General features: G+C 37.6%; 1 protein-coding gene across 1 annotated transcript; it reads right to left on the bottom strand.

Annotated features, from left to right (window-relative positions):
* Positions 1-1,879: 1,879 nt before the first annotated feature.
* On the bottom strand, positions 1,880-11,131 carry LOC126461461 (uncharacterized). Its single transcript, XM_050095998.1, has 2 exons — positions 10,898-11,131; positions 1,880-5,184 (listed from the first exon to the last, which is right to left on the bottom strand). Exons 1-2 carry the CDS (start codon positions 10,992-10,994, stop codon positions 4,982-4,984), a joined length of 300 nt encoding a protein of 99 aa, XP_049951955.1. The 5' UTR covers positions 10,995-11,131; the 3' UTR covers positions 1,880-4,981.
* Between the last annotated feature and the right edge of the window lie 11,696 nt (positions 11,132-22,827).

Raw genomic sequence — 22,827 nt, 5'->3', positions numbered from 1 at the left:
AATCCATATCTCTGACAACCATTTATTTTTAAGATTCCTTAACATTTGTACTGAAGCCATTTCCGTACAGCTTCCCTGCACTTTCTACTGAATCACAAGCGCAAATCTTTAAAATATGCTGTGAAGAAAAGAACACATATTTTGCCACACAGAAGCTCTATAATGCAGTGCTCGAGTGTCTGCAAAAACATTTTAAATTATATATTTCAGTCATGTACATCACAAACTTGGCAGATTATATTCGTGCAAGATACTCCAGGAACAACACTGGAGGGGGGGGGGAGGGGGGGGGGGTAAAAAAAAAGAAGTGACTAAGTTCCCCAACAACACCAAAGGTTTCAGAAACTAAGACTTTCTCACAAAGCATGACTCACAAGACTCTTGAAAAGATAAGCATGATTCTTATATTATAGTTACACAGAGTGGCACTGATGACAAGAACAATGAAGTCACAACGAGAGGTTCTTAGTGAAATGTGCTTGACCACGCTGGTAAGCATGCAACACCATACAATGCACAAGAAGGAAATCAACAATTGCAACTGGACATGAATGTGCAGTACTGGATTAGAAGAGTTCATCCGTACATCAGCTGCTCATGTGGCAGACCAAGATTATATTTTCAGTTACCAACAAATATATTTATACCTTAGAAAATCTATGGGATTGGGTACATCCAATCTTGCAAAAGTTGTCAGAGTAAAAAAGCAGAAATAATATAGAAGGTACTAAAGTGCCAACAAATCTAAATACATGCACTATGTCAGATGCCACTGTCTAAATTATTGACATATTTGATACAGAACTTTTATTCCTTAAAGCATTTATCAGTGGTTTTGTCAACAGTTGCACTACTTATTAGGTGCTTAGTTTCGAACCCTTACAGGTCCATTTTCGTGCCTGGCCTACTGAGATTGCACTGACAGTGCATGATCTTAATCTTAATAACAAACACTGAGTGACAATAAACGCTACATAAATGTTTGCAGGATGAATGCCACAATCCACTCATGCCTGTTACCAAGTCAAAATTTTGACTTGGTAATAGGCATTTGTGGAATGTGGCAGTCATCCTGCAAACATTTATAGAGCATATATTGCCACTCAATGTTTGTTATTAAGATCCAGCATTTTCAGTGCTGCCTCACCAAGCCAGGCGAAGGGTTTGAAACAAGTCACCTAATAAATACTGCAACTATTGAGAGAATCATCCTTTAAGGAGTTGAAATTAAGTTGCTGTTCCCTGTCAACGAAATGTTGAAACTAAAAAATTTGGCCTCAGAGTATTTCACTAATATACCAGAAAATAAATTCTATACCAATGCCAAGTAAGGTAGTAGTAATACTGTTTCCATTAATAGCTGCATTTGTTGTGTAAATTACTTGCTGTCAGCCTTTTCTTCAACTAAGTAGCTATAACTAGAATATAACACTTCCACTACAGTTGAGATGAAACATAATTCAACAAAACAGCAACAACATGTTACCCAACGTTATGATATCCAGTATATTGTTTTTTTCCTGAAGATTATATCCCACTGGGATTTTTACCACGACATTCCATTTTAAAAAAAGTAAATTTGATCACATTAAAATTAATATAAATTCAAAATACATAAGCTATGGGTGGCACAATGGATTGACAAAAAATATTGTCATTAGAGGTATCCACTAATTGCTGCACAGAGTACAAAATTAACAGTATATTGTGATTCATACAGCACTCAAAAGACTCTAGTAATTTCATTTTATCTCACAATGCTTCCAAGATTCTCAAGAATTTACCTGTATGTCACAAGATTCTTGAGTGAAAAAATGCCATCCACAGTAGAAGTAGACACTAGTTCCGTACCACACTTGAGAAAGCTCTGCAAAGAACATTGTCAATTTTCCAAAGAAAAGTTTATTTGTGTTAAAACATTACAATTATACAGTGAAGTGCAGATTGCAGATTAATCAGTCAGACAATGAATTCTATACAAATAATATACCTTTTCTTTTGCACTTTTACATCATCTCCTGAATTATTTGTACTCTGTTTAAACGTTCATCATTAACAGCAATGCATTTAATTATATGATTAAATTATCTGAATAACACTTAACCATAACATTTATAAAAACTGGCAATAACATTTTAATTAATTATGTTTCATATTAGTATTCTGAAATATTCTTTTACGCCTCTTTGAAAAATAGTACCTACTACCAGTGCTATTAGAAGTGCTCTACAATAATTTTTGGACATTTTCTTTTTCTAATCAAGAAAAAGATTTCTTAAAGTAATTAATTAAGAGCCACCAGCTCAGTAGAGCAAATTCAATTCTGCAATGTCATACGCCTTTATATACAATTATGAGATTATTCAGGTACAGTGGTATATGCCCAGCACCATTGTGAACACCAAGCACTATGCCAGCCACATCACAGCTACCAACAAAATTTCTGGATTGAACGACTACTCTCACTATTAGTGTTCAATGGTTATTCACCCAGCAAATTAGAACTTTGAAGTGGACTAAAGCTCTGTTAAATTAAAGATGTATGTTGGGGTATGAAACTTGCTCAGATAACTCGCCACATCACAGCTACCAACAAAATTTCTGGATTGAACGACTACTCTCACTATTAGTGTTCAATGGTTATTCACCCAGCAAATTAGAACTTTGAAGTGGACTAAAGCTCTGTTAAATTAAAGATGTATGTTGGGGTATGAAACTTGCTCAGATAACTCATTTAATGGTGTTTTGCCTGTGATACACAGACATGTAAAATTAAGCTATCAATACGAATGCAGTTATAACTGTAGTGGTGATATTCTTAGTGCAGTTGTACATGAAAATCATTTATGGTATACATTGTAGAAGTGTGCAAACCAGTTTAACCTCGTGGAATAAGATGGGGATAAAAAGTGGATTACAGTATGGTGTAACTGTGCTAAGCTGTTACAAAAGAAAACAGCAAAAATACAAGCAAAATAAATTTTCTGAAATGTGTCAATTTACAGTAATTTTGCCTTAACCTGTGCATATTACTAATACATCTGATGAACACTTGCAGTGAGAATTCAACATCTACGTAGCAGGAGTCCAGTGTGTTATCTGCTTTCTGGTCAGGATGATTTTCAGAAAGGCTTTAGTAAGTGATTAAGCTTTATAAAACGAAAATAATTAACATACTGATTAAAGTACAAGGCAAATATTGAGTCATAATGTTCTGAACATGACAGTACGATCTACAATATCTTAAAGGTATCATAAAACACACATATTCTAGTAAAACAGCAGCCCAAAGGAGCGGAGCACTACAATCCACCCTGCACCATTTATAACAGCTCAATTTCAATTTTGGTTGAAATGTACCATTTATATAAAAAAAAATCCAAATGACTTGATCGCCCATACTATTGAATATTTAACTAATACATTTCAATCACGTTGTTATAGGATGGGCAGGTGGAGAGATGAATGTGTTTTACTCAGCCTCTAAAACACTCAACTTTTTCTCCTAATTCACATACTTTCTGAAGTATCAGTTGTACTTGGTCCCGCTATCTATCACAATTATTTTTTTTTGAATGCATCTTGCTATTAGAAACATAGCTGATTGTTACAATGTATTTTGTAGTTATGCAGACTTTGATTCCGAAGAGGTCCTGCACAATAAATAAATAAGAGCATCAAAAGAATCTTTCGAAGCAGCAGTGCGACTAGTGATTAAATTATCTTGTACCTTTTGTGTTTTCTGGATTCAGCACAACAATAACAAAAACATAGCAAGTCAATGAAACAACTGAAAGAAAAAAATCTGTCAAAGACAACAGAAACTATCGTCTTTTTGTTGGTGATCTAAAATAATATTACTAGTTATACATTACAATGAAGTACCTTCAATCAGAAAGGCTTCTATGTAAAATAGACTCGCACATGCAACAGAAATGGATTCTTGGATACGTTTCTTCTTCAAATAAACTTTTTCTCTTATCCTGTACTTTGTGCCTCCTGTCAATGACGTGGTCGAATTAAGTCAAAATTCCGCTTCCAATGAGCACTGCATATTATTTTCACATTATTGCACGATACATTATTCCCAAAATTTTGGATTCACATAGCAAATAGTGATTTCAATAGCACATGGACTTTTAATATTTTTCTTTGCAAGGCCTTCATAAAATATACCAACACAGTAGCACAAAAAGTACAGAGTGAAAAAGTATAGTGGACTACTCCACTAAATACTGATCACTTCTAACAGCACTGGTACAATAAACTTTATTTAGTTCTGATCTCTAGGTATGGAGTGTAATTTGAAACTAAAATACCTTTACTCCTATTGTCACACCAATATCCCATTTGTTAAACACAAAATGCAATTTTTGTCAGAGCTCCTAAAAATGTAGTCAAATGGGACGACACTAAACTTCAAATCAAATGACACACATGAAATTAACATCCATTTCAGCTGTCACTGCCAACACTTCGTTCAGAAAGCATACAATATGTGAAAGCTTATACAGCAAATGCTGGAGTAATGTCCCATGTTACCTGGCAACCACAACATACAATGTTGTAGCTATTGCGAGTGCTGTGAACGTTCACATTGTAATAAACTCTTGGTAATCGTCTGCAATTATTAAACAGAGAAGGAAATGAAAGTTCTTTTCAGCAAACATACCACACAACTGCCGAATTTATCAGAGAACCTTTATATTGCACACAATATTCGAAAAGTCCGTGCTTTACTTGGGTATAAAATTGCAATCGATGTAACAGTTTGTGTAAGAAGTCTCACCAAACAACCTCTGACATATTTGGTCTTAAATCTGAAGATCACACTGCCTGACACTTGTCCTATGATTAAAATAACTCAGCTCAAACTAAATACTTAAGAATTACATTATGCCAATCTTAAAGAACATATTTCCTTTTTTTTAAAAAAAAATGGCTCTAAATCTGAAAATCCTTTAATTTGTTGTTGTATCTTCTATTTCTTCTTCCCTCTTTTCGGTTTGGCTGGTGATTTTGCTGGGGTAGCGGCAGCCTTTTTCTTTGAAAGAAGAGACTTCTTCCCATCAAGAGCTTGAGCCCTCAGCTCTTCTTCCATGGCCTGATTTACTGTCTTTGTGATTGCTTTCTTCAGTTTCTGAGCTTCCTGTTGCTTTTGCTTTTTTGGTGTCACTGACTTAGCTGAAATATAAAAAAAAGTTACATTATATGTACACCGTACATGTAAACATGGCAAAACACTGTGACAACTTATCCATATGCATCAGCTGTACTGTGCTATCAACAGTACAACAGCTTTACTACTGGAAATGATGCATTAAATCTTCGGCAATGTTATGGGTAACACATAAACACCACAATTTCCAACGCAAACAACCACTTCTTATTGAAGACAACAATTCTTCATATTGAGTGATCTACAAGAATAGTTTAACTTCATTTTCCCCATCATCACATTATAAAGACAGCTGTCCAGGATGTGGAACAAGTGAATTATAAAACAAAGTCTAAATGCCAAAACCAAATTAATACTTATATATTGATGATGCACGGCTAACATCTGCATGGATTTTGAATCAAGAATCGCTATGCCAACTCTTAGCAAATTGATGCACAAATCACTTACTAGGGTGCAATCTGTGGGAAATATATTAATCTTCTTTTCAACAGATTCTATTTCCTACCTGATAAAGCTAAAATATATTAAGGTCTGCATTAAATTTATCAATTGCTCTTCAAGCCTTATTAACAAAAATTAAGTTAGTACAATTATTTCAAGCAATCTTCACTAGTGTGTAAAATTGAATAAACAAATAGCAGCAATAAATTCTGAGCAATATAGCCATTGCAATTCGTTAGTCAGGCCAAACACAATTTGCCTAAAGTGTACCCAATGTAAAAACCAGGCTGTTTTGCTGTGTGATGTTGGCAGTACATTTTTGTTGGTTGTAGTAAATCGGATGATTACGAACGGTAGCCTTTCAGAATCGCTGAATCTAACAATTTTTTCTGCACAAGATATGAATAGACTTACATTGTTTTTAGTAAGGAGAGCAGGGGGAAAACCAAATGTGCTTGACTGACGGACCTGTAGTGAAGGCCAAGGCCTAGGTCAGGCTGTAATGGGTGAATTTTGTTGAGAGTTGGTGAAGAAAGCAAATGTCAACACAAAAACACAATTACTGTAATACACTCATCACTGCAATAACCCATTTGTACATTTTATTTCCGATTACGTTGAAAATTCTGATGATGTGTTTCAGTTATAACCTAACAGAACAAAATACCAGCTAACTTTATTTAAGAACCATATTCTGTTTGGTACTGACAACCAAATCACAATTGTCACAGCACTTCCTTACAATTTGTTGTGCAAATTGTTACCAGCTGTGGCACATAACGAAAGGATTAGCTACACCGTTAAGAGCACTTTTACCAAAAATCTTAAATAAAAAATGGAACAAGTTTTCATGAGTAATGTCAAAACAAATAACACAGCACAAAAATATAAATTCCAGCGTAAATACACACACTGACAGACTGCAGGCAATTGCCAAGTACACTTCTGTTTGTTCATTTCTATACACTTCAATGATTCACTTTCAATTATATACAAAAGGTTTTTTTTCCATTTCCTGTTGGTCCGGTATAATTGTCTTTGATCTCAAGTCCTTTCTTTATCTGATACTACCCCTTTCATAATTTGTTTGTTGATAGTGGTTTTCACAGTTTGTTTTGTCTATCTTCCTGTTTATTAAGTTCGGCTGTTTTGTTTCCAAAACCTTCACAGTACTTTCATATCTTCCTAACATACCAACAAATTAATAAACAACTAAATGCCTGATGAAGGAACAGAAAACATAAGACTTATGACAGGTGAATAAAAACATTAAGAAGTAAAATAATATGCTCTCTCTCTCTCTCTCTCTCTCAAACACAAACACACACACACACACACACACACCTTAAAATACCAGAACGACAGGGGAAATTTTGTGTGTGTGTGTGTGTGTGTGTGTGTGTGTGTGTGTAAAACAAATAACAATAAGTGGAGGTTTCCCTTACCAACCTGCAACCAAACCATACTTGTACAACCAGGTCTGGCTTAACATTTCCTCCATGTACGCAGACAGCACTTCTGCATGAAAGAAACCGAATGATGTAACATGGTAAATGTGGCCTAATGACCTCTAAAGTCATAATGTATATTTACTTCCGAATGAGAAAGTGTTGGGCAATGAGATCCATCCCAAAAACACATTCACAGCAAAAAAAAATTGTGATGGATAGTGAGAAAGGGAGTATGTGAAGGTGAGCTGTAGTAAAGCAGCCCAATAAATTTAATATGAGAAATCTGATTTAATAGTAGCACATAGTGAATTTATCCAGTGGCAAAACAAATTGCGCGTAATACTTTGGTATAGATGGGTGCATTAACAATTCAACACAAGAAAATATTGCCGATGCAGATTTAGCACTGTAACAACGAAAAATATGGAAAAGAGGCAGGAGAGCAATAGGAATTAATATTACGGTGAGATCACCTGAGCAACAATATATGATACCCTGATGTACCATTCTCTTCGTGAACGCCTTTGTTACAGAACTACAAAATCTCAACTGTGTGTCATGCCAATACTTCATTCCAATTTCCTAATTGACTAACATCATTTTTGGGGGGTAATATTTAGGTAGCAGGTACTTCTCGCACTTCTTTAAATATCTGATGTACGCTAATTTTGTCTCCTATAGACCAAAACCAAAAACATGCATTATATTGGTTTTGAGTGATGGTGGCTGAAGTTTCAAACTTAAAAATCAATTATAGTAAATAATAATAATAAACAAAAACAGTTTGCACCTTGTTTATTGTTACCACATTTACAAATGTTAGGATATGAGATTCATAGTCATACTTCCATTCCAATGCAGGGGAGTGGGGCAGCTGTTACATGTTTGGTCTTCTGAAATTATGAAGACACAGGCCTACTGACTTTTTGCATACAAACTAAGAGAAAATCAGACATACCGAATGCCAATTACACTTTTATTGTTGAAAAAAAAATTGAAACTACAAATCAAAGATTAATCAATAATAAGGCAGTAAACCAACAATGTAATTTATATAAGCCTTTAATCCATATGAGGATTCTCTTCGATACGTAGTTTTATTACCCAACAACCTTGGTAATGTTCCTATGTAATCATCTGTTTCTCACACATTATCAGGAGGTCCTTAAGTTTTGCTTCTGTTATCACAAGTTTTTATCACATATTCCTTAGGAATGGTCATATTTGACAAAAATCTTTCTAAGGTTGCATCACCAAAAGCCCTTCAAAATTCTGTCTGATGAAACACTGAAAGAGGATTTTTTTCCACAGTGGAGTATGCAAACTATGTTCACTGGATTTTGAGGAAGACAAGGATTCCTCTTGCAAATTATAATGACGTGTTCTCATCCTTCTTCCCTATTAGAATGAATAAGCTCACACAATTTCTGTGTTCCAAGTTTCAAAAAAATTGTGACAAACTGACTGTATGTTTACATGGTTCTTGCAGAGAGTGATACATACAGACACATCGGGTCTAGTGCAGCAGGGGATACAACCCGTCGGCTTTGGACAAGGACGTCACAAGCCGCCAGAGAGCAGTTTCCCATTTTCGCTTTTGCTGTTATGTTTCAGTTTCGTTTTTTTACCGATTGCTTAATAAAGTGGATCTGTTTCAGTTTCGTTTTTTTACCGATTGCTTAATAAAGTGGATCTGTTTATTCTATCTCGTGAGATTTTTTTTTTTTTAAAAAAGCCAAAAAACACTTATCAGCCACTGAAGGGAGCTACAACACTAAGAAGAATCGCTTCTCGATTGGCCACTTGTGACATCATTGTCCAAAGCCGACGGGTTGTATCCCCTGCTGCACTAGTCCCGACACATCCATCTGATATCTTCACTTATCTAAGCCTTAGCAGTGCCACAATGTATTGATCAATATTAGTGATTTCAATATAATCTCTTTTACTAGTCGTCTCATAGCAGAGCTGCACTGATTTGACTGACTGAAATGTCAAATTACACTCTGTGAATTTTCTCAGGTAGAATATTTCATCAGAAGGTTCCACACTAAACTGAGGGCAAACATATGATGCATTTTATGGGCAGTATGAAAAATCTAAATCTTGATGGGATGGAAGTCTCATTTAATACAACTGCATTGCCCAAACAAATAACTCCTGTATTTAACCTTCTTCTGAAGATCAAAGATATCAGCTTATTATAATGCAATTTAACTGAACTGCCACAATGAGCCTAACAAGCTAAACAAGTAATGGCACTTGCATCTCAACATAAGATGGATTGTGACAAGGATAGTTTAACATGTGATTATTAATTAGTTTTCAAATTTTAATTAGGCATGGTTCACGAACAAGGAAATTAATATCAAGTTTTTCCTTCTAGAACGACTTACATACACTTTAGATATTTAGCAAAGACCTCAGTGCCTTGCTCAATTTTCTTTTAATATATGCACTATCCCTCTCCTCCAAAGAATTTCTATGTGCAAGTAGCATTAATTATATTACATGTTTTTGATTTATCTGGCTATGGCTAGTCAAAACATCATATTAACAATGGTATGAAAACTCCCAACACGCAACTAAAGTTTTTAGTGTAATTAGCCTCAAGTCACACGGTCAAAAAAAGAGAATAATTCATCTTTGCCATTATAACACAAAAAGTAAAGTACTATTGAATTGTAATCTATAGGAGGTCTCACACTACGTTCCACAAACTAACTACGCACTTCATGATCAACTACATCGTGTGGTTGTGGCGATAATGGGAATAGCTGAAAACGACGCCGTTTTCAAAGGTATTGAAGTTTTATTTGCGATTCACTTTGAGGTCATTAGTGCTGACACTAGGAAGAGAAATCGTACACTGACTTTTTGAAGGTATCGCGTCAACACACGCCAACCACAGGAAATGTAACGCAGGATGAATGGAATGAGATTTGAGTGCTGCTTCTTCGCAGTAACAATTCAGAAACAGACAATCCGCCACGTTACTCGATTGATTACTTTGTTGGAAAATCATACCCGGATCGTAACCGCTTATAGGAACGCTATAATAATACGAAATAGCAACGGAATCTATAGAGCTATTCATGAAACCGATGTAATTTGTAGTTACCGAGATTTACGTAAAACTGCTAGGCTTTACGATTGTATAAACTTGAAGCTTTAATTAAACAATTATTAATTACCTCTGCTGTCTGAATTTAGACTAGTTCAATTTTCATGTAACCACCACGTCCACACCCATTCCAGTACAATACCACTATATTCCATTTTGCAATACGATGTCACGGAATGAAAATTCTCATTCTCGCAAGCCGAATAATTATCCGCGTATGAATTCGCACTAGAATAAATTGCTCCTTCTCACGTCCGCGGAGCACATTTGCTGAAAAGTTTTCATTCTGTACGAATAATGCCGCTAATTTTCATAAGGTAAATATACGTGGCACCAGCAACCTAGCTTCGAATATTATGCATTACGAAGGGATAATTTTTTTTTTTTTAATGCTAAAGAAGCATTTTCAAATTTTTGCAACTTTCAAATAAGGCGCATAATTACATGAAACGCAATGGAAAAAGGGGGACGCGTTTTACGAATCCGTCTGGGTAACAATTTTAATCAACTGCAAAATATGAAATATTGTTGTTAACTACTTGCGTAACATTCAAAAAATTCAAATTAATAACCATTTTTTTGAATTGATATGCCACGACGGCAAATAAATGTCTTACCTATCGGTATCTTATACACAATAAGTGCAAAAGTTATTTAACGGTTTATAGTTAATGGCTTCGTATTGTGAACCATACTTACTTGTGCGCTTTGTAACTCCACGCCCTTTCCCAGCCTTCTTCTTCGTTTTTGCGTCCTCTGGCACTTTAGCTTTGACCTTTAATTTACCCTGTGGCATTGTTTCCTTTCAGATGTAACACAAACACAAAGACACGTATATCCAACAACTTTTGTACACAAAAATATTCGAAGCACTACCTCCCACACTTCAAACCACCATACACATGTTTGTACGCCAAAAATAGCAAGTAACACAGGTTAGCCAACAGAGGGACGCTAAACACCAAAGATGTACGTATTGCAAACAAAGGAGGCCGTGGGTAACCAACCAGAAAACCAATAAAATATGTCGTCCCATAATTAAACTGACTATAAATTGGTACCAAACTGAGTAATAACTTAATTGTTCTATCATAGTGAAGACCACTTTGACCTGAAATAGAAATAAAATTGGGAATCTCATACCTAATTGCTGTTTATAAGGCGACACTTTAACCAGAACTTCCGGATATCTGTTTGTTTCACATCCAAATGTGAACAAAACGTAGAAAATAAAATCTATTCAGCTATGTCAAATTACTTTCAAGACAATTGCATTATATCTCAGATATAAGACAACTTGGCAAATGAAAGTACTAAACTCAAATTGATTACATCAGGAATCAAAATCTCTAGTGCTACAAACAGCTCCACAGTGAGCTAAAATCAAACAGAAATCGTAGATTTCGTTACCTATGTTAAATGCTACAAAGCCATATTTAGGGAACTTGACCTCGATGCTAAAAAATGGCAAATAATAGATTCACCCTCGAACATAGAAGTACGACAAAAGCGGTTTGACCAGCTGTTCAGCCAGAATAAGTAGCTGAAGGCAGAAGTCAAGATATTCTGAAAATTAGATTTGAAAATGATATTACAGTAAACCCTATTCAGATGCCCAAGAGCTTTAATGAATTCTTCTTAAATGTAGAAATATAACACACACACACACACACACACACACACATACATACATACATACATACAAACAACGATGGCGGTTCGTACAGAATTTTTAGTAAGTTGCTATTTGAAAAACGCCTATATTACGAATATAAAGTGCATTGTATGTAGTGACAGATTTTTAAAAGGTATTATTATGTTCAATCTGCCAAAAATGGATCCATTCGAAATGTGTGGTAGTATGCATGAAGGAAACGTAGTTTCTACATTAGAACAGGACTTATTGTGTGCAAAACAATATATAAGTAATCTGGAAACAGTGATAAATGAATTCAAACAAGAACAAAAAGTGGAAAATGAGTCATTTTTAGGACTAAAAAAGCTGGCGTGTGAAACAAAACGAAAAACGTTTCTCTACTGAAAACAGCGAACAAATATGATCCGCTAGATAAAAATGAAGATACATTCTACCAGGGAAATAATAAAATGATTTCACGTCTCCAGAAGTTCCCAGAAGAAGCGAGAAAATACTAAACATTCCCGAAATCTTGCGCCAAGTGAGAAAAATAAGAATGCTGATGTTTACGTATTTTCAATTAGCCACGGAAAAGGCTTAGCATGTGTTTTGGCCACTATGCAAACTAAACTAAAAGTAACTGATTTTGCCCATCCTGGCGCACCTGTAAATGAAGTTATAAAAGACTGTGAAACAACAGTGACAAAAAGTTTCCAAATGTGTTATTACTGGGGGAGTAAACGATGTATATAGGAACGAAAGTATAAATGCAACCAGGAATCTAAGAGAATCTTTAGGAAAACTTATGCATTCTAATGTATATCTTGTAAGATTCCACCCAGGCCTGTGTAAACAGGGAAATCGTCAACATAAACGGAAAACTCAGAAAGATATGTAGTTTTCTCTAGTGTCATGTTTATTGAAGCAACAGGCTCAGTGGTAGAACATTTCACAAAGCTTGGCCTGCCCAGAAACAACTATGGCAAACAAATTCTGTGCAAAGGAATATTAGAAAAAATTAGAAGCACACAAGAACAGATACATAGACCTACACCACTGTCAATGAGGGAAGAGATAGAAGATACAGTACTGAATCCAGTAACAGACTCAAAATAACCACAAGGTGAAAGAACAGAAGAGGAAACATCGCACTGCCCTAAAAATTATGGAAAAGCAATGTCATCACCAGCAGAAAAAAAAGCAGTGTCATCACCATCAGAAGAAGCTGTGTCATCACCTGCAGAAGAAGAAGATGTGACATCTACAGGAAAAATGGAAATTCCACATTCAGCAAATGGAAAGAAATGTTTATCAAGCAATCCAAATAAAAGATTGTTGGACAGAAGAAAAGCTGAGCCTCCTTCACATCTCAACGATTTTTTATGTGTGGGCCTGAAGAAAAAAAAGGGACAACAGTAGCTAGTGTCAGGTGTCTCCTCCCTCCTGTCTCAAGGCAGATTCCAGTCGATTCTCAGTCAGATAACAACAGCACTAATAGAATAAAAAAGTAAGAGGAACGCATCTCTTTCATCAATCACAATATAAGAGGCCCCTTAAACAAAACAGATCAACTTCTTATTAACATTAATGAAAAGGTTTGTATAAATAATGCTTAGATTTTGTGCTTAACTGTGCACCATGTTACTGATAATTGTCCCTTGCCATCCATAGTAAGTTATAGTTTAGTAACATACTACTGTAGAGAAAGTAAAGACAAAGGTGGAGTAGCAATTTATGTGAAGAATAGTGTAGCATAGAAAGCTATAGATATTAAGAAATATTGTGTGGAACAACAATCTGAGGCATGTGCAACTGAAATAATAACTAATTTGTACACAATAATAGTGCTGGCTGTCTACTGGGCACCTTCAGTTGACATAAAAACTTTTTTACATACAATGGAACTCCTGCTGTCAGTGTTACATGCAAAAGCATAGGATATTGTAGTTTTAGGTGATTTCAGTATAAAGTTTATGAAAGAAAATAAGAATAAAATTGCCTTTGAGATTGTGATGACCTTATATAATCTGATATCGGTAATAAACTTTCCAACAAGAATTACATCCGAGTCCCAAACTATGATAGATAACATTGTAAGTAGACATCAGAATTATACTGTCAGGCAGGTTATAAGTGGGCTTTCAGATCATGATGGACAAATTCTCACTCTTTATGATGTTAATATGTCCAAAAAAACTATTTTCTCAATGAAAGTTCATAATAGTAGTGAATGAAGGGGCAAAAGAAACTTTGAACCATAGGTTGCAGAAAATGGATTGGTCTTCAGTATGCAGCCTTGATAATATTGATACCAAATTTAACTGTTTTATAAATGAATTCTGTGCTCTTTTTGAAGAAATATTTCCAAAGAAATGTGTAAGAAACAGAGCTTCCGATTCTGTAAGTAAGCCTTGGATTACAAAAGGTAATGCCAAAAGGGAAACTTATGCTGCAATAAGATTATCTAAAGACATAGAAAAATGGGAACACTATACACAATACTGTAAGATTTTAAAGAAACTAAAACAGAATCAAAAGCCCTTTATTATGAGAAGAAAATAGATAATTCTAGTAATAAAATAAAAACAATTTGGGGCATTGTAAAAAAAGAAACAGGAAGGGATACAACAAGCAAAGAAGATATAAACAAAATCAGATATGAAGGTATCCTAAGTAGATAAACCCAAAAGTATGGCTGAGATTTTTAATAAAAACTTCCTATCAGTAACTCAAAAGATTGGTTGCAAGCCCAGTGTTGATGAAGCCGTAACTCTGCGTCAAACCGTATATTCAAACACAATTTCAGAAATGGACCTTAATTCTGTCACTGTAGATGAAATTCAAAAAATCATTATGATTCTAAAAAGTAAGAACTCTGCAGGGGTTGATAATATTTCTTGTAATTTATTGAAAGATTCTTGTGTGTGGATAAGGGACATTCTCTGTCATATTTTCAATGCTTCCCTTCAGAAAGGTGTTGTTCCCAGTAGACTTAAGTATGCCACTGTGAAGCCCTGTACAAAAAGGGTGATAAAACTGAATTAGCAAACTATCGACCTATCTCTCTGCTAACAGCTTTCTCTAAAATTCTAGAAAAGGTAATACATGTAAGAATTACTGATCATCTCATGAAGAATGGAGTTCTCAGCAAGAGCCGCTCAACAGAAGATGCAATCTATGCACTTGCAGATGAAGTCCTAGAAACCCTTAATGAGAAAATGCTATCACTAGGTGTCTTCTGTGATTTGTCTAAAGAATTTGACTGTATTGATCACCAATTTCTCTTGCAAATAGCAAAATTAGTGGGAATAAGTGGTGCTGCAGGCAATTGGCTACACTCGTATCTCCAAGATGTCTTGAATAGATCGGGGGAAGTATGTGATGTTTCCTCACATTCTGAATGGAGTTCCATTACATGTGGAGTGCCTCAATTCTTTGGCCACTATTATTCCTGATTTTTATAAATGATCTAACATCATGTACAAGCCTGCTGTGTAAATTTACATTATTTGCTGATAATACCACAATTTTTATGAGCAGTACAACAGATAGTAATCTTGAGGAATCTATTACTCACATTCTCTCAGATGTGGTTAATTGGTTCAAGGTGAATGGTCTCTCATTAAATTCCAGTAAGACCAGCTTTATTCAGTTCTGTACAAAAACAGAAAAAGAGAGAGAGAGATGACATATGTTAATCGGCCAATAGAAAGAATGGAAACAACCAAATTTCTTTGAGTGCACATTGACAGGAAAGTGAACTGGTCTTTGCATATTATAGATCTCCGTAAGAGGCTTAGCTCTGCTACATATGCTTTACAGGTTGTCACTACATGTGTTGAAGCTAACACTGCAAAAGTGGCGTTGTATTGTGTATTGAACTGGGGACCTAGCAATGACAGAGTGGTTGCATCCCCGCCATAGCTCTCAGTGGTTCAGAACCCCACAACAGGCTATTGCAGTCCAGTCCACTCACCCCACCACCATCCCACACTGAACCCAGGGTTATTGCGCGTTTCCTCCCCCCAGTGGACAACCCCCCCCCTCCCCGCGGGAACATCTCATACCACAAGAATGTAACCCCAAACGTTTGCGTGGTAGAGTAATTATGGTGTACGCATATGAGGATACAGTGTTTGCGTAGCAGTTGCCAACATAGTGTAACTGAGGTGGAATAAGGGGAAACAGCCCACATTTGCTGAGGCAGATAAAAAACCGCCAAAAAACCATCTACAGGGTGGCCAGCACACCGGACCTCGACACTGATCTGCTGAGCGGATTTGTGCCGGGGACCAGCATGCCTTCCCACTTGGGACACAGCGCTTTAGACTGTGCGGCTAGCCAGCTCGGTACAAAGTGGCATACTACAGCTATTTTCACTCACTCATTGAATACAGCATTATTTTTTGGGACCACCAGCCATTAGCAAGGAAAGTGTTCATTGCTCAGAAGCGAGCTTTAAGAGTTATATGTGGATTGCGCCCAAGAGGCTCATGTAGAAGCAGCTTTCGAAAACTTAAAATATGCACAACTACATGCCAATACATTTTTTCTCTCATGTGTTTTGTCTGTAAAACTATAGAGATAGTTCAACCGAACAGTAATTATCATGAGCATAACACACGGGTGAAAAATGACATACACAGTGAGCATGGAAATTTGAGATTGACGCGAAAGGTGACCACTACACTGGAACAAAACTCTTCAGTGCTCTTCCTTCTGAAATAAAGACAGAGATTCATGACAAGAGTAAGGTCAAGAAAGCACTAAAATACTTCTGCTAGAAAAAGCTTTTTACAGTCTAGATTAATTTTTAAGTACATAAATTGTAAAATTTTAATAATGCTGCTAAGAATGTTATTAAACTTGAGCTCTGTATCTGTTTGTGCTATGCATTTGTTTTTTCCATTGTGCTTTAGTGGTCCTAAGAAAATATGTGTAGTCTTTATTCTGGATTGCTGCTCAAAGAATTTACTGTATAAATTTTTATATAATTACATACTCAAACGTCTGTATAGGCTATAAGAATATCATACTGTATTTGCAAAAAAAACTCACTCATTGCACGTCCTTGTGAACCCACACAGTTAGACCTAGGGAACATGATATAAAATCGACATACATGAGTTGTTCACTGACCAAATGCTCTTGTCTATCACAGAATATTCCAGTGATCATTTTACTCAAATATAAAGTGGAGTATATCAGTCAAGTAAAGTCACTGATAGAATTTAGTGTGCTTTTTCCATGTTAGAATCCAAACTAATTTCTTCCTTTTTTGAACACATCACTTATAACCAAAAACATTTGAATTTGTTTTGCTTTACCGGTAATTTTTTCAGGTAGTTTAGGGAAGACGAACAGAAAAGTGATAAGGCAATAATTCCCCATATCTTCTGTCAATCCCTTTTCCAATAATGGTTTTATCATGGTATATTTCGATAAATTTGGAAAACAAGTTGTTCAAAGGATTGGGTTTTAATAATCGACAGTGGTAGTGATATGACATCGTACATTTACTTGACTAAAGGTGTGGCCATTTCACACCACTCAGATGAGAGGTTTTTTTTTTTTTAAGACAACTTACCACCTATCTTTGGGCGTTTTTTTCAGTTGTTTAAAGATGCTATAGTATAATTGACTGCCATATATATAGGGTGAGGCAGCTAAGTCATAACACCCCTTGTATCTCCCCAATCATAGTAGATACAAAGATGCCGTTTAGAAAGTGAAATTCAGGGACAGGGGCTACTTGAATACATCACATTTCATGTTTGTGCTATTTTTTATATGAGGCAATCTTTGGTTTTTAAATGGAACCCTATGTTAAATTTTAGCCAAACACGATGAGCTTAAAAAGACGGTTTCAAATATGTGTATATGATAATATTTAGGCGAATAGTTTTTGAGACACAAATATGTTCTCGTATCGTGTTCGTTCTTCGAAGTGGCGTTGTCCAATGCAACCTTTCCTGTTGACCACTTAGGAACTTAATAGGGAAAACGTTGTTTTCCTGCTTCTCGATAACGCTGCAAGGTGACACACAAGGTAGCTGGACAGAAGGATATAAATGTGCTGCTGGGGTAATGAGACATCGCATTTCCGTCACAGTTTCTTGGAGCAGACATTTACACCAACGAAGAAAAGTTAGATATGCTTCTAGTGTATGGTGAAAGCAGAAAAATGCTGTTAGAGCAATAAAACGATATGAAGAGCTGTATCGTGATCGTGAGCGTCCTACACACCAGCTTCTTGCACATATTTGAATTGGGATCATGGAACGTGATACAGAGGACAAGGCAAAAAACTGCAATTGGCGAGGTACTTACTTGAAGGGGGCGTTCTAGCATTGGCACATAACGACCCTACTGTTTCATAATGACGTATCAGCTCAGAATGTGGTATAAGTCAGAGAAGTGTTCTACGAATATTGCACCGGCACAGATTTCACCCATTTCACCTCTCATTACATCAAGCACTCTCCGGTGTGGATTTCCAACGGCCCCAGGAATTTTGCCAGTTTGCTCTGCAGTGCCTACAAGATGATCCAACGTTTATTCAACGGGTGCTTTTTAGTGATGAAGCGACTTTCACCAATCACGGTAATGTGAATTTGCATAATATGCATTACTGGTCAATAGAGAACCCTCATTGGCTTCGACAGGTACAGTATCAGCAACTGTGGAGTGTTAATGTGTGGTGCGGTATCATGGAAAATGTCATTGTGGGGCCGTACGTCATGCCAGGTATACTAAATGGCAATAACTATGCACTGTTCCTGCGAAACGTTCTGTCCATTTTGCCGGAAGAGGTACCACTAACTATGCGTCAGTGCGTGTGGTTCCAACATGACGGCTGTCCTGCTCACTCTTCCTGTGTGGCTACAGAGCTGTTAAATGAAAAGTTCCCGGATTGTTTGATAGGACGATGTGCTGAAGCGAAGTGGCCAGCCTGGTCTCCTGATTTGAACCCTCTTGATTTTTGTTTTCTGTGGGGGACAATCAAACATAAAGTGTATGCTCAAATACCAACTACACCAGATGATATGAAGCAATGTATCATTGAAGTGTGCACTGATATCTCACGTGACCTTGTAGCCTTTCACAAATCATTCGAACGGCGACTACAAATGTGCATTGCAGCAGAGGGGAAGCATTTTGAGCACATGCTTTAGTAAACTTTTGGATCAGTTACAGTATGTATTTTGCATCTTTGTGTGTATTTGCTTTGTATTGTGATCCATAGTAAATATTTCAAATAAAAAACAAATACATACAAAATAATTGTGACCAATAAGGGCCTCCTCATTTACATTTGTATATCTGTCACTTAAAATGTATTAACATCTTGCAGTAATTTAATACTGTATGTTGTCTACTATTTTGGTATCACAGTTGTCAAATAACTGAATAATATTTGCGTGACATCATCAGTTAATTTTTATGGAAAATATCGCAGTACATATTACTATTGTCGGGTAAATGGGCGTGTTTGTGTAAGAACGGACTCGTGACGTTTACCATGTACTCTACACAACAGGAAAGGTTGCATTGGACAATGCCACTTCGAAGGACAAACACGATAGAGAACACATCTGTGTCTCAAAAACTATTCACCTAAATATTACGATATACACATATTTGAAACCGTCTTTTTAAGCCCATCATGTTACACTAACATTTAACATAGGGTTCCATTTAAAAAACCGAAGATTGCCTCATATTTCTGTAGTAAAAAATAGCACAAACATGAAATGTGATGTAATCAAGTAGCCCCTGTCCCTGCAATTCACTGTCCAAACAGCATCTTTGTATCTACTGAGGAGATACAAGGGGTGTTATGACTTAGCTGCCTCACCCAGTCTAACAGACTGTGATATGACATCATACATATACTTGACTACAGGTGTGGCCATTTCACGCCACTCAGATGAGAGGGTTTTTTTTAATGACAACTTCCCACCTATTTCATTAGTTTAGGATATATATATATATATATATATATATATATATATATATATATATATATATATATATATATATATATATATATATATGACCATAAGCGTTGGCAAATATGTTAATTATGAATGTGTGGTAACCATCAGAGGTGGATGAGTAACAATGTGGTGAATGGGTGAGGTTGGAGCTGCAAGAAACTTTGCGAGAAACTTACACACCTGGCAAACCAGGAGGAGCTGCTGCCAGACGGTAAGTGGCAGTTCCCCAGCCTCAGCACAGAGGCTGGATATAGAACTGGTCCAGTAAGCTCCTGTGGTCAGTGGACAGCGTCAAGGATCCTCAAATACGTGGGCCTCGCTGACCCATACACTGTGCACCCGTAGTACATCTGCAAATGCACAAAAGCTTTATAAAATTGGAGCAGGCACGCCCTGTCCGTTCCCCAACACCTGTGGCTGAGGCACTCGAGGATGTTCAGTGCTTTCAGGGTTCTGACTTTCAAGTCTCACAGGTGTGGCAACCAGCACAATCTGGAGTCAAAAATGAGGCCCAGAAACCGCACTGTGTCTCTAAAATGTGGGATAGTGTCCACTATATGCAAGGCAGGCAAATTTAAAGGACGACGAGAATGGTTAAAATGAACACATACACACTTAACGATAGAAAACTGAAGACCTGTCTCTGTAGCACACACCTCTAACTGCTGCACTGTAAGTCGCAACTGATGGCTCACCGTTGCAACATTGGTGGAGGAATAGAAAACAGCAATGTCGTCCACAAATAAGGAGCACTGTACTGGACCCCTTACAGTAGATGTTATACTGCTGATGGCTATAGCAAAGAGTGTAACACTTAAAACGCTGCCCAGGGTGTAACCATTCTCCTGCTCAAATCAATCAGACAGTTAGTCACCAACTCAGGTCTGAAAAAATCGCTAAGACAGGATAGACCAAATAAAAATGGGGAGGTGGTCACGAAAACCCCATTGATGCAGTTGTGCGAGAATACAGTGTCTCCAAGTAGTATCGTATGCCTTACTGATATCAAAGAATATGCCAATCCAATGATGCTGATGTAGGAAAGCCTGCTGGAATAGCCGCCTCTAGGAGGGTCAGGTTATAGACTGTGGATCGAAATTTTCGGAATACACACTGAGAGTGGCTAAGGAGTTGCCTGGTTTCTAAAAGCCAGACCAGACGACGGCTAGCCATCTGTTCCAGGGATTTTCCTACACAGCTCGTCAAGGCGATACTCCGATAACTACTGGGACATATGCGGTCCTTTCCTGGTTTGAGGAGAGGGATTAGAATTGCCTCCCTCCGCAAGTTGGGGAAGATGTCTGTCTGCCTTATTAGATTAAAAGATTCGAGGAGGATTTCTTTTGATGCCACTGGCAAATTCGAAACATGCAGTACCAGATGTGATTGTGACCGAGTGCAGTGTCAGAAGTGCTGATTCGAGCTCCCACATGGAGAAAGGTGAGTTGTAGGCCTCAGAACTGTTTGACCTAAAGTCCAACTTTTCCCTCTCGACAGTCGCATGGTAGCGACGAAATTCTGGATCCTGGCTTGCATTGGCAGTAGTTTGCAAAATGCTCAGCCAGCATCTGAGCGATGTGTATAGGTGTTGTTTGGAAGCACCCCTGGTTCAGCACTGCAGCTATCTGTGTTTATCAGAAATCCTCTGGAGAGCTTCCCATACTTTCGAGGAACAAGTGGAACGATTGATGGAGTTCAAGAACTCATTCCATGACTGCTTTTTGCTCTCTTTAATAATGCTGTGAGCCTTGGCTCTCGCGATTTGAAAGGCTGTGAGATTGTTCACTCTCGGGCGGCATTTAAGCCATCATCAAAGAGCCACATGCCTGTCCCATATGGATAAATGGCACTATGCTGTCCACCAAGGGACATGTCGCCTCTGACGAGGGTCGAAATACGTTGATATGGATAGATCAGCGCCTTGATGGGTCACATGCGTGATGTCATTCACCCATTCCTGGATGCTGTCACAGTGTTCAAACACAGCCAACTGGCCGAACAGCGTCCAGTTAGCCCTGCCAATCATCCATGTTGGTGGCTTCTGTTCCAGCAACACACCACTGAGTAGCTGAAGGCGGGTTGGGAAGTGGTTGCTGGAATGAAGGTCGTCAGTGACCTCCCAGTGAACAGAGCCTGTGAGGGCTGGAGAGCAGAGAGATAGGTCGATGGCTGAGAATGACCCAGTAGCAGCACAGAAATGAGTCGAAGTACCAGCGTTTAGGAGGCACAGCTCTCGAGACGTCAGGAGGCTCTCCAAAGCTCGACCCCAATGGAAGTAAATGTTGAGCCCCACAGGACATGGTAGGCATTGAAGTCTCCCAGAAGGAGGAATGGTTAGGGGAGTTGTGCAATAAGATCTGTGAGAGCCTCAGAGTCTAGTGCCTCCACGGGAGGTAAAAAAAGAACAAACTATAAGCCTCTGAGGTGCAGAAATATCAACTGCAGCTGCTTGCAAGTCGGTATCCAGGGGAAGAGCAGAGGAGTGGTGCCCATTATTGAGAAAAACAGCAACCTCTTGTGTGACTCTTTCTCCTGTCAGGTCATCCTTGCAGTATGGGGTATAGCCTCGTAGTGCAGGGGCATCAGATGCTTTGAAATGTGTTTCCTGCAAACACAAACACAGAGGGCGTTGCTGTGTAAGGAGTTTCAATTCCTCCATGTGAGTCCTGAATCGATTCGTGTTCCACTGTATAAAGGGAGCCATCTATCAGGGGGCTAGTACTTTCATCCTGACTTTCTGATGGAGGGGGAACTCCACAATGGGTGGAGGCTCAGTTTTGGGGTGAGATGGTTGCCCCAGTCCGACATCAAGCTCCATAGCCTCTAAAAGAGAATTGACAGAGAGGTCGATGTCGACATCGTCAGGCTGTTTTCTGCCCGATTCCACCGGTGTTTGATGTTTTACGTTGGATTTTTTCCCCTGGGTAGACTTTGCAGCCACAACTGCGGTTTCAGGTGTGGCAGGATTGGGCAGAGTATAAGACGGAACCTTT

Source organism: Schistocerca serialis, chromosome 1 (genome assembly GCF_023864345.2).
Source record: "Schistocerca serialis cubense isolate TAMUIC-IGC-003099 chromosome 1, iqSchSeri2.2, whole genome shotgun sequence".
Lineage (NCBI taxonomy): Eukaryota > Metazoa > Arthropoda > Insecta > Orthoptera > Acrididae > Schistocerca > Schistocerca serialis.
The sequence above is the reverse complement of the archived record's forward strand: the minus strand, read 5'-3'. Positions and strand labels throughout refer to the sequence as shown.

Coding starts and splice junctions, on each gene's coding strand:
- LOC126461461 (XM_050095998.1), bottom strand. CDS start 10,994: ATGCCACAGGGTAAATTAAAGGTCAAAGCTAAAGTGCCAGAGGACGCA. Junction 5,185..10,897: donor TGGAGTTACAAAGCGCACAA/GTAAGTATGGTT, acceptor TTTATATTTCAG/CTAAGTCAGTGACACCAAAA.